This window comes from Oncorhynchus masou, chromosome 21 (assembly GCF_036934945.1).
Source record: "Oncorhynchus masou masou isolate Uvic2021 chromosome 21, UVic_Omas_1.1, whole genome shotgun sequence".
Classification (NCBI taxonomy): Eukaryota; Metazoa; Chordata; class Actinopteri; order Salmoniformes; family Salmonidae; genus Oncorhynchus; species Oncorhynchus masou.
In genome coordinates this window covers 15103873-15123131 of record NC_088232.1, presented here as the reverse complement: position 1 = coordinate 15123131, position 19259 = coordinate 15103873, and the positions used below count along the sequence as shown (strand labels likewise).

The window sequence follows — 19259 nt, the reverse complement described above, 5'->3', positions numbered from 1 at the left end:
CTCACGCCGCCAAAGTAGAAGAAGAGAGGATGAGAAGTGGAGTACAATAAAGTTGACCATTGCGATGTAGATTAGTTGCCCTTGGCTGGGAAGCTGACCCTAGATCTGTGCCTACAGGCAAGTAGCAGGGAAGATATGAGGGGGAGGGGTTCTCAATTGAAGACACCTTTAGTTAGTTAATGAGTGCAGGGCTGGGCTGGATAGATGGGGGTATAAAGACAAGCAGGGAGCTGTGGCTGACTCTACTGTCACTGTCTTATAGTCACCATGTCTTTCTCAGGGAAATACCAGATGGAGTCACATGACAACTTTGAGTCTTTCATGGAGGCTGTTGGTAAGTCTTGCTGTTGGGTTTGTACATTTGATTGGACTTGGTGTTAATTTCAGAAGTCGTAGTCCTTTCAGTAATGATGTTCAATGGTGACTGCGAATGCAATGGTTACTTCTGAGTAGCAAACCCAGGTAGCGCATTTAGTTTCCTTGGATATTCTGGGAACAGAATGTGTCTTGATTAATGTTTGTTGTTTTTGTATGGCAAGTTCTTTAGTGTTCTGAGAACATGACTGTAACTATGAGAACCTACAGAACATTATGCTGAAGTGCTGACATTCCCACAGGAGAATATTTAAAGTCAGCTGAACAACTTGAGAACATTCCCAATGTAAAATGACTAATGTTCCTAGAACTTTACCTTAAATTAAAATGTTTGAACTTTCAGGAAATATTCTGATCAAATAATGACATGCCAAGAAAATAACATTTGGCAAATTCCTTTAATGAGAATGTCCAAAGCCAAGCAACTGTCCTGCACCATTACCAGAATGTGGTATGCAAAATAAACAAGCCCTAAAATGTATGGTCCTCAGAATGTTATGCACTAGCTGGGAATGCATTCAGATCATTGTGTTGCCATATTATAGTGCATCAGCGCTTTACTTCAGTAGTAATAATTCAGTGTTCATGTCCCACTTCATTAACTTTTTGTAGTACTAAAAGGCACCGTCTATGACTCTCTCGCTGCCGCAAACATGTAGGTCTCCCTGATGAGCTTATCCAGGAGGGCAAAGACATCAAGAGCATCTCTGAGATTGAGGAGACTGGAGACCACTTCAAGGTGACTGTCACCACGGGGACAAAGATCCTCACCAACTCCTTCACCATTGGCCAGGAGACGGAGCTCGAGTCGCCGACCGGGGAGAAAGTCAATGTGGGTGGTGCATGTCACAACCCAACCATGAGTTTCATACATGTAGCCTGGGTTTATCCATCTCCCTACATATACAGCAAGTATCTAACTAAACTATAAGTTCAGCTGATGTGGGGTTAGTTCTGGTCCCAGTGATGTTGCGGGAGGACTGACTTTCGTTGGCAGAATCTCCTCTGCTCTCCAGGGACTGGGCGCACAGTTAGGTCTCAAAACCAACTCACACACCTGATGCACACTGTCACTTTTTTTTCTTCTCCATATATGGCCATCCAACTTGGGCCTGTTAAATTGGTCCTAGTTGACTGTAGTTGGTGACCACTGCTTTCAGATCTAACCGTTGACCTCTCCTGTTTCAGTCTGTGGTGATGAGGGAAGGTAACAAGCTGACGGCCATCCTGAATGGGATCGAATATGTCACAGAACTTACAGACGCAAACACCCTCGTCAACGTGAGTCTGGGGCATATGGCTGGGGGTTTCACGAAGCGACACAATGTCAGGGTTAATTTATACCCTTAACAAACTGGCTAGTCTATGACAGTGCCGTGAACGCAATTCAACAGTTTGCTGTCGCCAATGTTCTAATTGCATGCTGACCCCACCGCTCGCGTCACAAAATAAATGTACGTGTTATTCAATCATTGCACCCACACTGCTCGTGCGCCTCAGCAAGCATCTGCGTGTAATGATTACAGATGCTTTCTCTTTTCAGACCATGACTCTGTCTGGCATGTCATACAAGAGGACCAGCAAACGAATGTGAATATCTACTGCACTCTTTGGATTAATAAAATGTGAAAGGCATTGAATGGTCTGGTCTCAGCATTTCATATCATTTACATTTTACATTACATTTAAGTCATTTAGCAGACGCTCTTATCCAGAGCGACTTACAAATTGGTGAGTAGTACTTCAAGGGAAAATTGAAGTTTGTGATAATGAGGCAAGGTTTGAGTTGGATGAATGTGGTATTCAATAGAATAGCGTAGTTCTGTGAACATTACACTCGGGCAAATGGATTTTCTACATTTTAAAGTGACTGCTTTATAGCAAATGTGAACCCAGCAGTGTAGAAATGAAGGCTTTGGTAGTTCCATCTAGTCTGTTGCAATATGGGTCAGAATCCTACCACATTGGGTGAATCAGTTTAAAAGCAGATTCCTCAATTTCCAGTTTTTTGAAAATCACGTTTCAGGCAATGTTTTTGGACATTGCTTTCACTAGTTCCACCCCAGTGTAGCTGACAAGGGGCTAAAGGTGCACCATTTGAGGGTGACCGGTTTCCCAGCTACGGTGTGGTTGGAAAAGCTAAGGACCCTGGGACTAAACACCTCCCTCTGCAACTGGATCCTGCACTTCCTGACGGGCCGCCCCCAGGTGGTAAGGGTAGGCAACAAGTCTGCCACACTGATCCTTAACACTGGGGCCCCTCCTGTACTCCCTGTTCCCCCACGGCTGCGTGGTAAAACATGACTCCAACACCAAGTTTGAGGTGCACCACAACACCAGTGGTAGGCCTGGTCACTGACAATGATGAGACCTGGCAGTGTGGTGCCAGGACAACCTCTCCCTCAATGTGAGCACAACAAAGGAGCTGATCGTTGACTACAGGAAAAGGCGTGCTAAACAAGTCCCCATTAACATCGACAGAACGAGTTTCAAGTTCCTTGGTGTCCACATTACCAACAAACTATCATGGTCGTGTCTTTACTATCATTAACTGAAGACTTCGTTTTTATGAAAGATTCTCTAATTAGTTACTTGATTTTAAACTTAATCATTTAATTGTAACTAGGAATTTGGGGCACCAAGGAAAGTATTCAGATTACAAAGTTATAATTTCCCAATTTTCATATCTGATCAATAGTCTTCTGATGACAATGATTTATTTATTTTACCTCGCGTTAGTCTAATTCCAAACGTAAATTGTTGCTTATCTGTACGAACCCAGTCTTCACTATGAGTCATCCACACATCAATTGTCCTATTTAGTAATTCACAGAAATGCATAAACAAACTTGGTAAATGTGGTTCCGTGAAATGATAGCATGTGCCCTAGTAGGCTGAACCGGCATGGCGGCTTGTTAGACAAAGGGGAAATGGGGGGGTCGACTAAGAAGTCAGAGTTAATTATAACAATTCAAATGCTAATCCTTTACACATGAACGCTCACTCATTCGGGAACAATTGCAATCAATATATATATTTACGCTCAGTGTGTCTTGATCGCTGGTGAAAAGTTTCTTTCGTAGAATAGTTCCCCCCTCTCTCTCTCTGTCTTGGTTAGAGGGGATAGTTCAAAGTGACATTCGTTATAGAATTCGCGTTCAATGATACCGAATTCCTAGCTGCAGACTAGTAATTAATATCAAAGACTTATTCTCATTCTGTCGGTATCGATAGTCTAAGAGTTTAACCACGTGGTATGGTTAAAAGATTCTACAGCCTTTAGCCATCTCGTAATTGAGATAAGCTTGGTCTACAACCTTTGTCCTCCCCTAATGGAGAAAAACATGGTCTGCTGATCGCAAACCCGAGTGTGGGTTTTATTCGGACGAGGGCTGTGCCAGGATGTCTGACCCTAACTGGGCTCGGGCGGTCCTCTGATTTTGTTCAAATCAAAAGGGAATTGTATTTTTCTTCATTAAACAGTCCACAATCATAATACAAACAGTATCATACTCACTCATTCAGCTTATACAACAATTAGATGTAAACCTCATATCTGCGGCTATTATATAAACAGCGTTATGGTAATGTGGCCACACCGTCTCTCTTGAGCTTCCCAAGTTGTGACAAACGGACCAGTTCGTAGCTGGATTCTTCACTGATCTTTTATACTAGAAAATGATACTCATTCTACTTAAACATCCTTTACTCCAACTGTCTTCATAATCTAGGCGGGATCATGTCATAGAGATGCATTTTAATCTTGATCATCCTGTGTGAGTTTCATGTCTTTACCTCAAGGTCTTGGTGTGGGTTCTCTGCAGGATGGCATAGGCCTTACACATGCAGTGTCCCACCTATTTTCCCTACCTGCCAGTGGGGCACCCCTGCATTCATTGTTACCATCCCCAGAGCGGTGTTAGGATGGTATTGTTTACTGTCAAAGTAATATTGAGCAATTTATACTGCACAAATATAAACGCAATATGTCAAGTCTTTTCATGTGCTGAAATAAAAGGTCCCAGAAATGTTCTCAAAGTGCACAAATTTGTATACATCCTTGTTCGTGAGCATTTCTCATTGTAATAAGATAATCCATCCACCTGACAGGTGTGGCATATCAGGACAATACAAGGCCACTAAAATGTGCAGTTTTGTCACAATGCCACAGATGTCTCAAGTTGAGGGAGTGTGCAATTGGCATGCTGACTGCAGGACTCTCCACCAGAGCTGTTGCCAGAGAATGAAATGCTCATTTGTCTACCATAAGCCACCTCCAACGTCATTTTAGAGAATTTGGCAGTACGTCCAAGCGGCCTCACAACCGCAGACCATGTGTTACCACACCAGCCTAGGACTTTGACAGCTGATTAAACAGGAGTATTTATGTCTGTAATAAAATTGGCTATCGAGTCTATAATGAATAAAGAGTAGACTCACTCTCCACATCAGGGCTTTTTAAGTTTTATGCTGGGGTCTTTGGGAATGCAAACGTGGTATGTAAGGGACATGTGGTTAGAAAAGTGAAGGTGCAATTCAGGGAGGGAGTTGACTTGTGTGTCCTGCTCCATCCTTTATTTTATATCTCAGAGGGCTGCAATGTGGACCAATCTTGGAAGGCGACAATCAAATCAGCCAATCAGAAGGAAGCAACTCTGGTGACATTTTCCTAAGGCTCCTGGACTTAGCTGACCACAGCCTTCCTATCAAGTCGACCAATGAGCTGCAAGTGATGCTAGGGTTCCATGGGGCTCACTTGAGAGATTGGTTGATAGGATTTGTAGTTCAAAGTGACCTATTTGTAGTTCCTTGTACAGCCCACCCATTTCACCCACCCATTTACTGACCTCCTTCTTCAGTATATAGGCAACATCACTGGAAGGGAATTAGCTCAGAATTTCACTCTTTGACAATTCATGTACATTGGTGAGAACAAGTATTTGATACACTGCTGATTTTGCAGGTTTTCCTACCTACAAAGCATGTAGAGGTCTGTAATTTGTATAGGTTCACTTCAACTGTGAGAGACGGGCATATAAAACAAAAATCCGGAAAATCACATTGTATGATTTTTAAGTAATTAATTTGCATTTTATTGCATGACATAAGTATTTGATCACCTACCAACCAGTAAGAATTCCCGTTTCTCACAGACCTGTTAGTTTTTCTTTAAGAAGCTCTCCTGTTCTCCACTCATTGCCTGTATTAACTGCACCTGTTTGAACTCGTTACCTGTATAAAAGACACCTGTCCACACACTCAATCAAACAGACTCCAACCTCTCCACAATGGCCAAGATCAGAGAGCTGTGTAAGGACATCAGGCATAAAATTGTAGACCTGCACAAGGCTGGGATGGGCTACAGGACAATAGGCAAGCAGCTTGGTGAGAAGACAACAACTGTTGGCGCAATTATTAGAAAATGGAAGAAGTTCAAGATGACCCTCGGTCTGGGGCTTCATGCAAGATCTCACCTCGTGGGGCATCAATGATCATGAGGAAGGTGAGGGATGAGCCCAGAGCTACACAGCAGGACCTGGTCAATGACCTGAAGAGAGCTGGGACAACAGTCTCAAAGAAAACCATTAGTAACACACTACGTCGTCATGGATTAAAATCCTTCAGCGCACGCAAGGTCCCCCTGCTCAAGCCAGCGCATGTCCAGGCCCGTCTGAAGTTTGCCAATGACCATCTGGATGATCCAGAGGAGGAATGGGAGAAGGTCATGTGGTCTGATGAGACAAAAATAGAGCTTTTTGGTCTAAACTCCACTCGCTGTGTTTGGAGGAGAAAGAAAGATGAAGTACAACCCCAAGATCACCATCCCAACCGTGAAGCATGGAGGTGAAAACATCATTCTTTGGGGATGCTTTTCGGCAAAGGGGACAGGACGACTGCACCGTATTGAGGGGAGGATGGATGGGGCCATGTATTGCAAGATCTTGACCAACAACCTCCTTCCCTCAGTAAGAGCATTGAAGATGGGTCGTGGCTGGGTCTTCCAGCATGACAACAACCCGAAACACACAGCCAGGGCAACTAAGGAGTGGCTCCGTAAGAAGCATCTCAAGGTCCTGGAGTGGCCTAGCCAGTCTCCAGACCTGAACCCAATAGAAAATCTTTGGAGGGAGCTGAAAGTCTGTATTGCCCAGCGACAGCCCCGAAACCTGAAGGTCTGTATGGAGGAGTGGGTCAAAATCCCTGCAGCAGTGTGTGCAGACCTGGTCAAGAACTACAGGAAATGTATGATCTCTGTAATTCCAAACAAAGGTTTCTTTACCAAAAATGTAGTTCCGCTTTTCTGATGTATCAAATACTTATGTCATGCAATAAAATGCTAATTAATTACTTAAAAATCATACTGTGATTTTCTGGATGTTTGTTTTAGATTCCGTCTCTCACAGTTGAAGTGTACCTATGGAAAAAATGACAGACCTCTAAATGCTTTGTAAGTAGGAAAATCTGCAAAATCAGCAGTATATCAAATACTTGTTCTCCCCACTGTATGTCAAATATTGGAGCTAAATTCTCAGCAAGATGGGACCCTGAGCACTCAAATCAAATGAGAGAATCGAAACAGCAGGTCCGGGACAAGGTGGTATGTCCGGTGATCAGGTCAGGGTTCCATAGCCGCAGGCAGAACAGTTGAAACGGCGGTTTGGCGCTTCAGTGCTTTGCCGTTCACCTTCGCACCCCTGGGCCAGACTACACTCAATCGTAGGACCTACTGAAGAGACGAGTCTAAAGTAAAGACTTAAAGGTCGAGGCTGAGTCTACGTCTCACATCGATAGGCAGACCATTCCATAAATATGGAGCTATATTGGAGCCTCCAGCTGTTTGCTTAGAAATTCGAGGGACAATAAGGAGACCTGCGTCTTGTGACCATAGCGTACGTGTAGGTGTGTACGGCAGGACCAAATCGGAGAAATAGGTAGGAGCAAGCCTATGTATTGCTTTGTAGGTTAGCAGTAAAATCTTGATATCAGCCCCAGCCTTAACATGATGCCAGTATAGAGATTCTTGCACTGGAGTAATTTGATACAATTTTGGTGTTCTAATCAAGATTCCAGAAGCCGTGTTTAGCACTGAGGTTTATTTAGTGCTTTATCCGGGAAGCTAGAGAGTAAATTATTTCAGTAGTCTAATCTAGAAGTAACAAAAACTCAGATTAATTTTTTTACATTATTTTTGGAAAAAAGATTACTGACTTTTGCAATGTTACAAAGATGGAAAAAAGTTGTCCTTGAAATATTCTTGATGTGTTTGTCAAAAGAGAGAGGAGGGTCCAGATTAATGCCGAGGAATCAAATCAAATGTATTCATGTAGCCCTTCGTGCATCAGCTGATATCTCAAAGTGCTGTACGGAAACCCAGCCTAAAACCGCAAACAGCAAGCAATACAGGTGTAGAAGCATGGTGGCTAGGAAAAACTCCCTAGAAAGGCCAAAACCTCGGAAGAAACCTAGAGAGGAACCAGGCTATGAGGGGTGGCTATTCCTCTTCTGGCTGTGCCGGGTGGAGATTATAACAGAACATGGCCAAGATGTTCTAATGTTCATAAATGACCTGCATGGTCAAATAATAATAATCACAGGCAGAACAGTTGAAACTGGAGCAGCAGAACGGCCAGGTGGACTGGGGACAGCAAGGAGTCATTGTGCCAGGTAGTCCTGAGGCAAGGTCCTAGGGCTCAGGTCCTCAGAGAGAGAGAGAAAGAAAGAGAGAATTAGAGACAGCATACTTAAATTCACACAGGACACCGGATAAGACAGGAGAAGTACTCCAGATATAACAAACTGACCCTAGCCCCCCGACACATAAACTACTGCAGCATAAATACTGGAGGCTGAGACAGGTGGGAGGGGTCAGGAGACACTGTGGCCCCATCCGTTGATTCCCCCGGACAGGGCCAAACAGGAAGGATATAACCCCACCCAATTTGCCAAAGTACAGCCCCCACGCCACTATAGCGATATCTTCAACCACCAACTTACCATCCTGAGACAAGGCCGAGTATAGCCCACAAAGATCTCCGCCACGACACAACCCAAGGGGGGTGGCTGCACAACCCAGACAGGAAGATCACATCAGTGACTCAACCCACTCAAGTGACGCACCCCTCCTATGGACGGCATAAAAGAGCACCAGTAAGCCAGTGACTCAGCCCTGTAATAGGGTTAGAGGCAGAGAATCCCAGTGGAAAGAGGGGAACCGGCCAGGCAGAGACAGCAAGGGCGGTTCGTTGCTCCAAAGCCTTTCCGTTCACCTTCACACTCCTGGGCTACACTCAATCATAGGACCCACTGAAGAAATGAGTCTTCAGGGAAGACTTAACCTCTTGAAACTCTGGGGGCGCAATTTCATTTTTGGATAAAAAACGTTCCCGTTTTAAACAAGATATTTTGCCACAAAAAGATGCTCGACTATGCATATAATTGATAGCTTTGGAAAGAAAACACTGAATTTTCCAGAACTGCAAAGATATTGTCTGTGGGTGCCCTAGAACGTGAGCTACAGGCAAAACCAAGATGAAACGGCAACCTGGAAACCAGCAGGATTTTTGAGGCTCCGTTTTCCGTTGTCTCCTTATATGGCTGTGAATGCGAGAGGAATGAGCCTGCCCTTTCTGTCGTTTCCCCAAGGTGTCTGCAGCATTGTAACGTATTTGTAGACATATCATTGGAAGATTGACCATAAGAGACTACATTTTCCAGGTGTCCGCCCGGTGTCCTCCGTCGAAATTGGTGCGTCTTTTTCAGCTGCTGGTATTTTTCCATGCGATTCTGAGGGGAAAGCAGGCTTCCACGAACTGCATATCAATGAAGAGATATGTGAAAAAACACCTTGAGGATTGATTCTAAACAACGTTTGCCATGTTTCGGTCGATATTATGGAGTTAATTCGGAAAAAGTTTGACGTTTTGGTGACTGAATTTTCGGTTCGTTTCGGTAGCCAAATGTGATGTACAAAACGGAGCGATTTCTCCTACACAAAGATTCTTTCAGGAAAAACTGAACATTTGCTATGTAACTGAGAGTCTCCTCATTGAAAACATCCGAAGCTCTTCAAAGGTAAATTATTTTATTTATTTGGTTATCTGGTTTTTGTGAAAATGTTGTGTGCTAAATGCTACTCAAAATGCTAAGCTAGCTTAGCATACTCTTACACAAATTAGTGATTTGCTATGGTTCAAAAGCATATTTTGAAATTCTGAGATGACAGTGTTGTTAAGAAAAGGCTAAGCTTGAGAGCAGGCGCATTATTTTCATTTTATTTGCGATTTTCAGAAATCGTTAACGTTGCGTTATACTAATGAGCCTGAGGCTTTATTCACGACGGGATGGGGAGTATCAAGAGGTTAAAGGTTGAGACCTAGTTTGCGTCTCTCACATGGGTAGGCAGACCATTCCAGAAAAAAGGAGCTCTATAGGAGAAAGCCCTGCCTCCAGCTGTTTGCTTAGAAATTCTAGGGACAATTAGGAGGCCTGCGTCTTGTAGCTTACGTGTAGGTATGTACGGCAGGACCAAATCAGAGAGATAGGTAGGAGCAAGCCCATGTAATGCTTTGTAGGTTAGCAGTAAAACCTTGAAATCAGCCCTTGCCTTGACAGGAAGCCAGTGTAGGGAGGCTAGCACTGGAGTAATATGATCAAATTTCCTTCACAGTTTCATTTCAGACGACTGTACATCCATCAAGATGAATTGTCAGATCCAACAGAAGATCTCTTTGCTTCTTGGGACCTAGAACAAGCATCTCTGTTTTGTCCGAGTTCAAAAGTAAAACATTTGCCGCCATCCACTTCCTAATGTCTGAAACACAGGTTTCCAGGGTAGGACATTTTGGGGCTTCACTATGTTTCATCGAAATGTACAGCTCTGTGTCGTCCGCATAGCAGTGAAAGAGGTAGAATATATAGTGAAAACAATAGTGGTCCTAAAACAGAACCTTGAGGCACACCAAAACATACAATTGATATGTCAGAGGACCAACCTTCCACAGAGATGAACTGATATCTTTCCGACAGATAAGATCGAAACCGGGCAAGAACTTGTCCGTGTCGACCAATTAGGGTTTCCTATCTCTCCAAAAATTGTGGTGATCGGTGGTGTCAAAATCAGCACTAAGGTCTGGGAGCACGAGGACAGATGCAGAGCTTTGGTCTGACGCCATTAAAAAGGTAATTTACCACCATGAGTGCAGTCTCAGTGCTATTTTGGGGTCTTAAACCAGACTGAAGCGTTTCATGTACATGATTTGTCTTCAAGAAGGCAGAGAGATGCTGGGCAATATTATTGTTATTATTTTTTTTTTTAGAGGAATAGGATATTCGATATCGGCCAGGTCAATGTTTTGCTTTTCCAAGAGAGGCTTTATTGCTGCCACTTTTAGAGAGTTTGGTACATATCCGGAGGGTAGAGAGCCATCCATTATGCTCTACATAGGAGGGGCAAGCACAGGAAGTAGCTCTTTAAACTACTGAGTTGGAATAGGGGCCAGTACGCAGCTTGAAGGTTTAGAGGACATGACTATTTTCATGTGTCAAGCGATACAGGATTAGAAAACTTGAGTGTCTCCATTGATCCTAAGTCCTGGCAGTTCTGTGCAGACTCAGGACAACTGAGCTTTGGAGAAATACGCAGATTCAAAGAGGAGTCCGTAATTTGCTTCCTAATGATCATGATCTTTTCGTCGTAGAAGTTCAGGAATTCATCCTCTCTTGTGTTATGCTGCTTTTTAGTTACCTTTGTGACAGTATCAAAAATACATTTAGGATTGTTCTTATTCTCCTGCATTAGGTTGGAAAAATAGGATGATCGAGCAGCAGTGAGGGCTCTTTGATATTGCACAGTACTGTCTTTTCCAAGACTTCCAGTTTGGTGGAGAGCCACTTCCGTTCCAATTTTCTGGAAGCTTGCTTTAGGGCTCTGATATTTTCTGTATACCAGGGAGCTAATTTTTTGTGAGAAATTTTCTTTTGATTTTTTGAGGTGCGACTGCATCTAGGGTATTACGCTAGGTTAAATTTAGATCCTCAGTTAGGTGGTTAACCGATTTTTGTACTCCGACATCCTTGGGTAGGTGGAGGGAGTCTGGAAGGGCATTTAGGAATTATTGGGTTGTCCGAGAATTTATAGCATGGCTTTTGATGATCCTCGGTTGGGGTCTGAGCAGATTATTTGTTGCAATTGCAAACGTAATATGATGGTGGTTCGATAGTCCAGGATTATGAGGAACAACATTTAGATCCACAATATTTATTCCACGGGACAAAACTAGAACCAGGGTATGACTGTGGCAATGAGTAGGCCCGGAGACATGTTGGACAAAACCCACTAAAAAGTGATTGAGTAGGCTGCATAGATTTCATGACTAAAAGCTCAAAAGACGAAAATGTAGTCGTTTTTTGTTGTCAATAAAAATATGCTGTCGTAAATATTAGAAACACCTCCACCTATGTGGGATATGCGGGGGATATGGTCACTAGTGTAACCAGAAGGAGAGGCCTCATTTAACACAGTAAATCCATTAGGCTTGAACCATGTTTCAGTCAGGCCAGTCACATCAACATTATGATCAGTGTTTAGTTCATTGACTATGACTGACTTGCAAGTGAGGGATCTAACATTCAGTAGCCCTATTTCGCGATGTGAGATATCACAATCTCTTTCAATAATGACCAGAATGGAGGAAGTCTTTACTCCAGTGAGATTGCTGAGGCGAACACCGCCATGTTTAGTTTTGCCCAACATAGATCGAGGCACAGACACGATGTCAATGGGGATAGCTGAGCTGACTACACTGACAGTGCTAGTGGCAGACTCCACTAAGCTGGCAGGCTGGCTAAAAGCCTGCTGCCTGGCCTGCCTGCTGCCTGGCCTGCCCTCTATCTCATTGTGGAGCTAGACGAGTTAGGGCCATGTCTATGTGATAGATAAGATGAGAGCACCCCTCCAGCTAGGATGGAGTCAATCAATCCAAAGGATTGGACGCAAAGGATTTACTCCAGACACCCGACAAGGCCCTCACCCCAGTCATTCGCAGGAGAAAGAGATAGGTATGTTGGTCTGGTTGCCTTGTAATGTGGGTAATCTGCCTTTACCATCGGTCCTATTAGCCAAAGTACAATCATTGGATAATAAAATAGACGAGCAACGAGCACATACAGTATATCCTACAAATGGGACATTAAAAACGGTAATATCTTATGTTTCACTGAGTCGTGGTTGAATGACGCCTCTGGTAAGACAAGGGGTGGCGGTCTATGTTTATTTGTAAACAACAGCTGGTGCACGAAATCTAAGGAAGTCTCAAGTGTTTGCTCGCCTGAGGTAGAGTATCTCATGATAAGCTGTAGACCACACTATTTACCAAAAGAGTTTTTGTCTATATTCTTTGTAGCTGTCTATTTAAAACCACAAACCAATGCTAGCACTAAGACAGCACTCAATGAGCTGTATATGGCCATAAGCAAACAGGAAAACGCTCATCCAGAGGCGGCACTCCTAGTGGCCGGGGACTTTAAAGCAAGAAAACTTAAGTCAGTTTTACCACATTCCCGCAAGCATGTTAAATGTGCAACCAGAGGGGGAAAAAACTCTATACCAGCTATACTTCACACACAGAGACAAGTACAAAGCTCTCCCTCGCCCTCCATTTGGCAAATCTGACCATAATTCTATCCTCCTGATTCCTGCTTACAAGTGAAAACTAAAGTAGGAAGCACCAGTGACTCGGTCAATAAAAAAGAGGTCAGATAAAGCAAATGCTAAGCTACAGGACTGTTTTGCTAACACAGCCTGGAATATATTCTGGGATTCTTCCCATGGCATTGAGGAGTACACCACATCAGTCACTGGCCTCATCAATAAGTGCATCAACGACGTCGTTCCCACAGTGACTGTACGTACATACCCCAACCAGAAGCAATGGATTACAGGCAACATCCGCACTGAGCTAAAGGGTATGGCTGCCGCTTTCAAGGAGCGGGACTCTAACCCGGAAGCTTACAAGAAATCTCGCTATGCCCTCCGACGAACCATCAAACAGGCAAAACGTCAATACAGGACTCGGATCGAATCGTACTACACCGGCTCTGACGCTCGTCAGATGTGGCAGGGCTTGCAAACTATTACAGACAACAAAGGGAAGCACAGCCGAGAGCTGGCACGAGCCATCCAGACGAGCTAAATTACTTCTATGCTCGCTTCGAGGCAAGTAACACTGAAACATGCATGAGAGCATCAGCTGTTCCGGACGAGTGTGTGATCACGCTCTCCGTAGCAGAAGTGAGTAAGAGCTTTAAACAGGTCAACATTCACAAGGCCGCAGGGCTAGAACGATTACCAGGACGTGTACTCCGAGCATGCGCTGACCGACTGGCAAGTGTCTTCACTTAACCAACTGATTAATCAGTGTTATTCTCTGAGTTTGTTGGACTTCAGAAGGAAAATAAATGTAGCTAATGGTTGAACGTTTGTTCACTCAACAAACTTTGCTCACAGTGAGCTGAATGTATAAAAACTTGTTGAGTCTAATTACAATTTCATGTTTGTTTTTGGAAGTCAACACTGTATGTTGGTTCAGCTATATTCCCAGATGTGGAGCAAACTCACAACCCTATTGCAGATGGTTGCCTTACAATTGTACGTTGAATTCTTTTTTTTAAGACCTGTGTTTTTGCATGTACATTGATTGGTTGATTATCTTAAGCTACACCAACATAAGTAACATACATTTTTCTAAAGTAATCCAATCTGTTATTAGTTGGACTTTTTGCATCTGTTACTGAGATGGCTATTCCAGTTATTATTGAGACTACCTACGTCAAATAGAAGTATTTCCTGGCAGTCATTGTCAGTGCAGGTTGGGGGTGTGTAACGTTCTCTGGCTGGATTCCAATTTTTCAAGTTGAATTGTATGTTCACTCAACGTCAAATGAAAAGTTGAGTGAACTTTAAAATTCAACTTGAGAATGTATGTTGGTTCAGCTATATGCCAAACATTTTTGCAAACTCACAATCCTATTGCAGTCTGCTGCCTTACAATTGTACATTGATTCAACTTTTTTATAGTGCAGGGAGACAAAATACACCTCTCAACTCAAAGTGCAATGTAGCCTAGTTTAATTTCAACACAGGTGTATAGCGAGATAAAGTCAAGTTGAATTTGAAATGTGTTGATTGATCCATACACTTGTATTACAATGATGAGACTGCTTATCATTTTTCTAAGGAGCCGAGGAGGCCTAGTTTATCAAATCAGATCAATTATCACTCACGCCGCCAAAGTAGAAGAAGAGAGGATGAGAAGTGGAGTACAATAAAGTTGACCATTGCGATGTAGATTAGTTGCCCTTGGCTGGGAAGCTGACCCTAGATCTGTGCCTACAGGCAAGTAGCAGGGAAGATATGAGGGGGAGGGGTTCTCAATTGAAGACACCTTTAGTTAGTTAATGAGTGCAGGGCTGGGCTGGATAGATGGGGGTATAAAGACAAGCAGGGAGCTGTGGCTGACTCTACTGTCACTGTCTTATAATCACCATGTCTTTCTCAGGGAAATACCAGATGGAGTCACATGACAACTTTGAGTCTTTCATGAAGGCTGTTGGTAAGTCTTGCTGTTGGGTTTGTACATTTGATTGGACTTGGTGTTAATTTCAGAAGTCGTAGTCCTTTCAGTAATGATGTTCAATGGTGACTGCGAATGCAATGGTTACTTCTGAGTAGCAAACCCAGGTAGCGCATTTAGTTTCCTTGGATATTCTGGGAACAGAATGTGTCTTGATTAATGTTTGTTGTTTTTGTATGGCAAGTTCTTTAGTGTTCTGAGAACATGACTGTAACTATGAGAACCTACAGAACATTATGCTGAAGTGCTGACATTCCCACAGGAGAATATTTAAAGTCAGCTGAACAACTTGAGAACATTCCCAATGTAAAATGACTAATGTTCCTAGAACTTTACCTTAAATTAAAATGTTTGAACTTTCAGGAAATATTCTGATCAAATAATGACATGCCAAGAAAATAACATTTGGCAAATTCCTTTAATGAGAATGTCCAAAGCCAAGCAACTGTCCTGCACCATTACCAGAATGTGGTATGCAAAATAAACAAGCCCTAAAATGTATGGTCCTCAGAATGTTATGCACTAGCTGGGAATGCATTCAGATCATTGTGTTGCCATATTATAGTGCATCAGCGCTTTACTTCAGTAGTAATAATTCAGTGTTCATGTCCCACTTCATTAACTTTTTGTAGTACTAAAAAGCACCGTCTATGACTCTCTCGCTGCCGCAAACATGTAGGTCTCCCTGATGAGCTTATCCAGGAGGGCAAAGACATCAAGAGCATCTCTGAGATTGAGGAGACTGGAGACCACTTCAAGGTGACTGTCACCACGGGGACAAAGATCCTCACCAACTCCTTCACCATTGGCCAGGAGACGGAGCTCGAGTCGCCGACCGGGGAGAAAGTCAATGTGGGTGGTGCATGTCACAACCCAACCATGAGTTTCATACATGTAGCCTGGGTTTATCCATCTCCCTACATATACAGCAAGTATCTAACTAAACTATAAGTTCAGCTGATGTGGGGTTAGTTCTGGTCCCAGTGATGTTGCGGGAGGACTGACTTTCGTTGGCAGAATCTCCTCTGCTCTCCAGGGACTGGGCGCACAGTTAGGTCTCAAAACCAACTCACACACCTGATGCACACTGTCACTTTTTCTTCTCCATATATGGCCATCCAACTTGGGCCTGTTAAATTGGTCCTAGTTGACTGTAGTTGGTGACCACTGCTTTCAGATCTAACCGTTGACCTCTCCTGTTTCAGTCTGTGGTGATGAGGGAAGGTAACAAGCTGACGGCCATCCTGAATGGGATCGAATATGTCACAGAACTTACAGACGCAAACACCCTCGTCAACGTGAGTCTGGGGCATATGGCTGGGGGTTTCACGAAGCGACACAATGTCAGGGTTAATTTATACCCTTAACAAACTGGCTAGTCTATGACAGTGCCGTGAACGCAATTCAACAGTTTGCTGTCGCCAATGTTCTAATTGCATGCTGACCCCACCGCTCGCGTCACAAAATAAATGTACGTGTTATTCAATCATTGCACCCACACTGCTCGTGCGCCTCAGCAAGCATCTGCGTGTAATGATTACAGATGCTTTCTCTTTTCAGACCATGACTCTGTCTGGCATGTCATACAAGAGGACCAGCAAACGAATGTGAATATCTACTGCACTCTTTGGATTAATAAAATGTGAAAGGCATTGAATGGTCTGGTCTCAGCATTTCATATCATTTACATTTTACATTACAAGTCATTTAGCAGACGCTCTTATCCAGAGCGACTTACAAATTGGTGAGTAGTACTTCAAGGGAAAATTGAAGTTTGTGATAATGAGGCAAGGTTTGAGTTGGATGAATGTGGTATTCAATAGAATAGCGTAGTTCTGTGAACATTACACTCGGGCAAATGGATTTTCTACATTTTAAAGTGTGAACCCAGCAGTGTAGAAATGAAGGCTTTGGTAGTTCCATCTAGTCTGTTGCAATATGGGTCAGAATCCTACCACATTGGGTGAATCAGTTTAAAAGCAGATTCCTCAATTTCCAGTTTTTTGAAAATCACGTTTCAGGCAATGTTTTTGGACATTGCTTTCACTAGTTCCACCCCAGTGTAGCTGACAAGGGGCTAAAGGTGCACCATTTGAGGGTGACCGGTTTCCCAGCTACGGTGTGGTTGGAAAAGCTAAGGACCCTGGGACTAAACACCTCCCTCTGCAACTGGATCCTGCACTTCCTGACGGGCCGCCCCCAGGTGGTAAGGGTAGGCAACAAGTCTGCCACACTGATCCTTAACACTGGGGCCCCTCCTGTACTCCCTGTTCCCCCACGGCTGCGTGGTAAAACATGACTCCAACACCAAGTTTGAGGTGCACCACAACACCAGTGGTAGGCCTGGTCACTGACAATGATGAGACCTGGCAGTGTGGTGCCAGGACAACCTCTCCCTCAATGTGAGCACAACAAAGGAGCTGATCGTTGACTACAGGAAAAGGCGTGCTAAACAAGTCCCCATTAACATCGACAGAACGAGTTTCAAGTTCCTTGGTGTCCACATTACCAACAAACTATCATGGTCGTGTCTTTACTATCATTAACTGAAGACTTCGTTTTTATGAAAGATTCTCTAATTAGTTACTTGATTTTAAACTTAATCATTTAATTGTAACTAGGAATTTGGGGCACCAAGGAAAGTATTCAGATTACAAAGTTATAATTTCCCAATTTTCATATCTGATCAATAGTCTTCTGATGACAATGATTTATTTATTTTACCTCGCGTTAGTCTAATTCCAAACGTAAATTGTTGCTTATCTGTACAAACCCAGTCTTCACTATGAGTCATCCACACATCAATTGTCCTATTTAGTAATTCACAGAAATGCATAAACAAACTTGGTAAATGTGGTTCCGTGAAATGATAGCATGTGCCCTAGTAGGCTGAACCGGCATGGCGGCTTGTTAGACAAAGGGGAAATGGGGGGTCGACTAAGAAGTCAGAGTTAATTATAACAATTCAAATGCTAATCCTTTACACATGAACGCTCACTCATTCGGGAACAATTGCAATCAATATATATATTTACGCTCAGTGTGTCTTGATCGCTGGTGAAAAGTTTCTTTCGTAGAATAGTTCCCCCCTCTCTCTCTCTGTCTTGGTTAGAGGGGATAGTTCAAAGTGACATTCGTTATAGAATTCGCGTTCAATGATACCGAATTCCTAGCTGCAGACTAGTAATTAATATCAAAGACTTATTCTCATTCTGTCGGTATCGATAGTCTAAGAGTTTAACCACGTGGTATGGTTAAAAGATTCTACAGCCTTTAGCCATCTCGTAATTGAGATAAGCTTGGTCTACAACCTTTGTCCTCCCCTAATGGAGAAAAACATGGTCTGCTGATCGCAAACCCGAGTGTGGGTTTTATTCGGACGAGGGCTGTGCCAGGATGTCTGACCCTAACTGGGCTCGGGCGGTCCTCTGATTTTGTTCAAATCAAAAGGGAATTGTATTTTTCTTCATTAAACAGTCCACAATCATAATACAAACAGTATCATACTCACTCATTCAGCTTATACAACAATTAGATGTAAACCTCATATCTGCGGCTATTATATAAACAGCGTTATGGTAATGTGGCCACACCGTCTCTCTTGAGCTTCCCAAGTTGTGACAAACGGACCAGTTCGTAGCTGGATTCTTCACTGATCTTTTATACTAGAAAATGATACTCATTCTACTTAAACATCCTTTACTCCAACTGTCTTCATAATCTAGGCGGGATCATGTCATAGAGATGCATTTTAATCTTGATCATCCTGTGTGAGTTTCATGTCTTTACCTCAAGGTCTTGGTGTGGGTTCTCTGCAGGATGGCATAGGCCTTACACATGCAGTGTCCCACCTATTTTCCCTACCTGCCAGTGGGGCACCCCTGCATTCATTGTTACCATCCCCAGAGCGGTGTTAGGATGGTATTGTTTACTGTCAAAGTAATATTGAGCAATTTATACTGCACAAATATAAACGCAATATGTCAAGTCTTTTCATGTGCTGAAATAAAAGGTCCCAGAAATGTTCTCAAAGTGCACAAATTTGTATACATCCTTGTTCGTGAGCATTTCTCATTGTAATAAGATAATCCATCCACCTGACAGGTGTGGCATATCAGGACAATACAAGGCCACTAAAATGTGCAGTTTTGTCACAATGCCACAGATGTCTCAAGTTGAGGGAGTGTGCAATTGGCATGCTGACTGCAGGACTCTCCACCAGAGCTGTTGCCAGAGAATGAAATGCTCATTTGT

The 19259-nt window shown here is 43.2% G+C and overlaps 2 protein-coding genes across 2 annotated transcripts; both read left to right on the top strand.

Annotated features, from left to right (window-relative positions):
• The first annotated feature begins 267 nt into the window (after positions 1–267).
• Positions 268–1969, top strand: LOC135507340 (fatty acid binding protein 1-B.1-like). The gene is made up of 4 exons (XM_064926898.1): positions 268–334; positions 1035–1207; positions 1564–1656; positions 1919–1969. Exons 1-4 carry the CDS (start codon positions 268–270, stop codon positions 1967–1969), a joined length of 384 nt encoding a protein of 127 aa, XP_064782970.1.
• Positions 1970–14917: 12948 nt separating this feature from the next.
• On the top strand, positions 14918–16616 carry LOC135507339 (fatty acid binding protein 1-B.1-like). Its single transcript, XM_064926897.1, has 4 exons — positions 14918–14984; positions 15685–15857; positions 16211–16303; positions 16566–16616. Exons 1-4 carry the CDS (start codon positions 14918–14920, stop codon positions 16614–16616), a joined length of 384 nt encoding a protein of 127 aa, XP_064782969.1.
• Positions 16617–19259: the final 2643 nt, after the last annotated feature.

What these genes read in the sequence shown, in the direction of transcription:
- LOC135507340 (XM_064926898.1), top strand. Translation starts at nt 268, where the DNA reads ATGTCTTTCTCAGGGAAATACCAGATGGAGTCACATGACAACTTTGAG. An exon ending in CGACCGGGGAGAAAGTCAAT is followed by an intron (nt 1,208 to 1,563) that starts GTGGGTGGTGCA and finishes CTCCTGTTTCAG; the next exon opens with TCTGTGGTGATGAGGGAAGG. An exon ending in ACGCAAACACCCTCGTCAAC is followed by an intron (nt 1,657 to 1,918) that starts GTGAGTCTGGGG and finishes TTCTCTTTTCAG; the next exon opens with ACCATGACTCTGTCTGGCAT.
- LOC135507339 (XM_064926897.1), top strand. Translation starts at nt 14,918, where the DNA reads ATGTCTTTCTCAGGGAAATACCAGATGGAGTCACATGACAACTTTGAG. An exon ending in GTCTTTCATGAAGGCTGTTG is followed by an intron (nt 14,985 to 15,684) that starts GTAAGTCTTGCT and finishes GCAAACATGTAG; the next exon opens with GTCTCCCTGATGAGCTTATC. An exon ending in CGACCGGGGAGAAAGTCAAT is followed by an intron (nt 15,858 to 16,210) that starts GTGGGTGGTGCA and finishes CTCCTGTTTCAG; the next exon opens with TCTGTGGTGATGAGGGAAGG.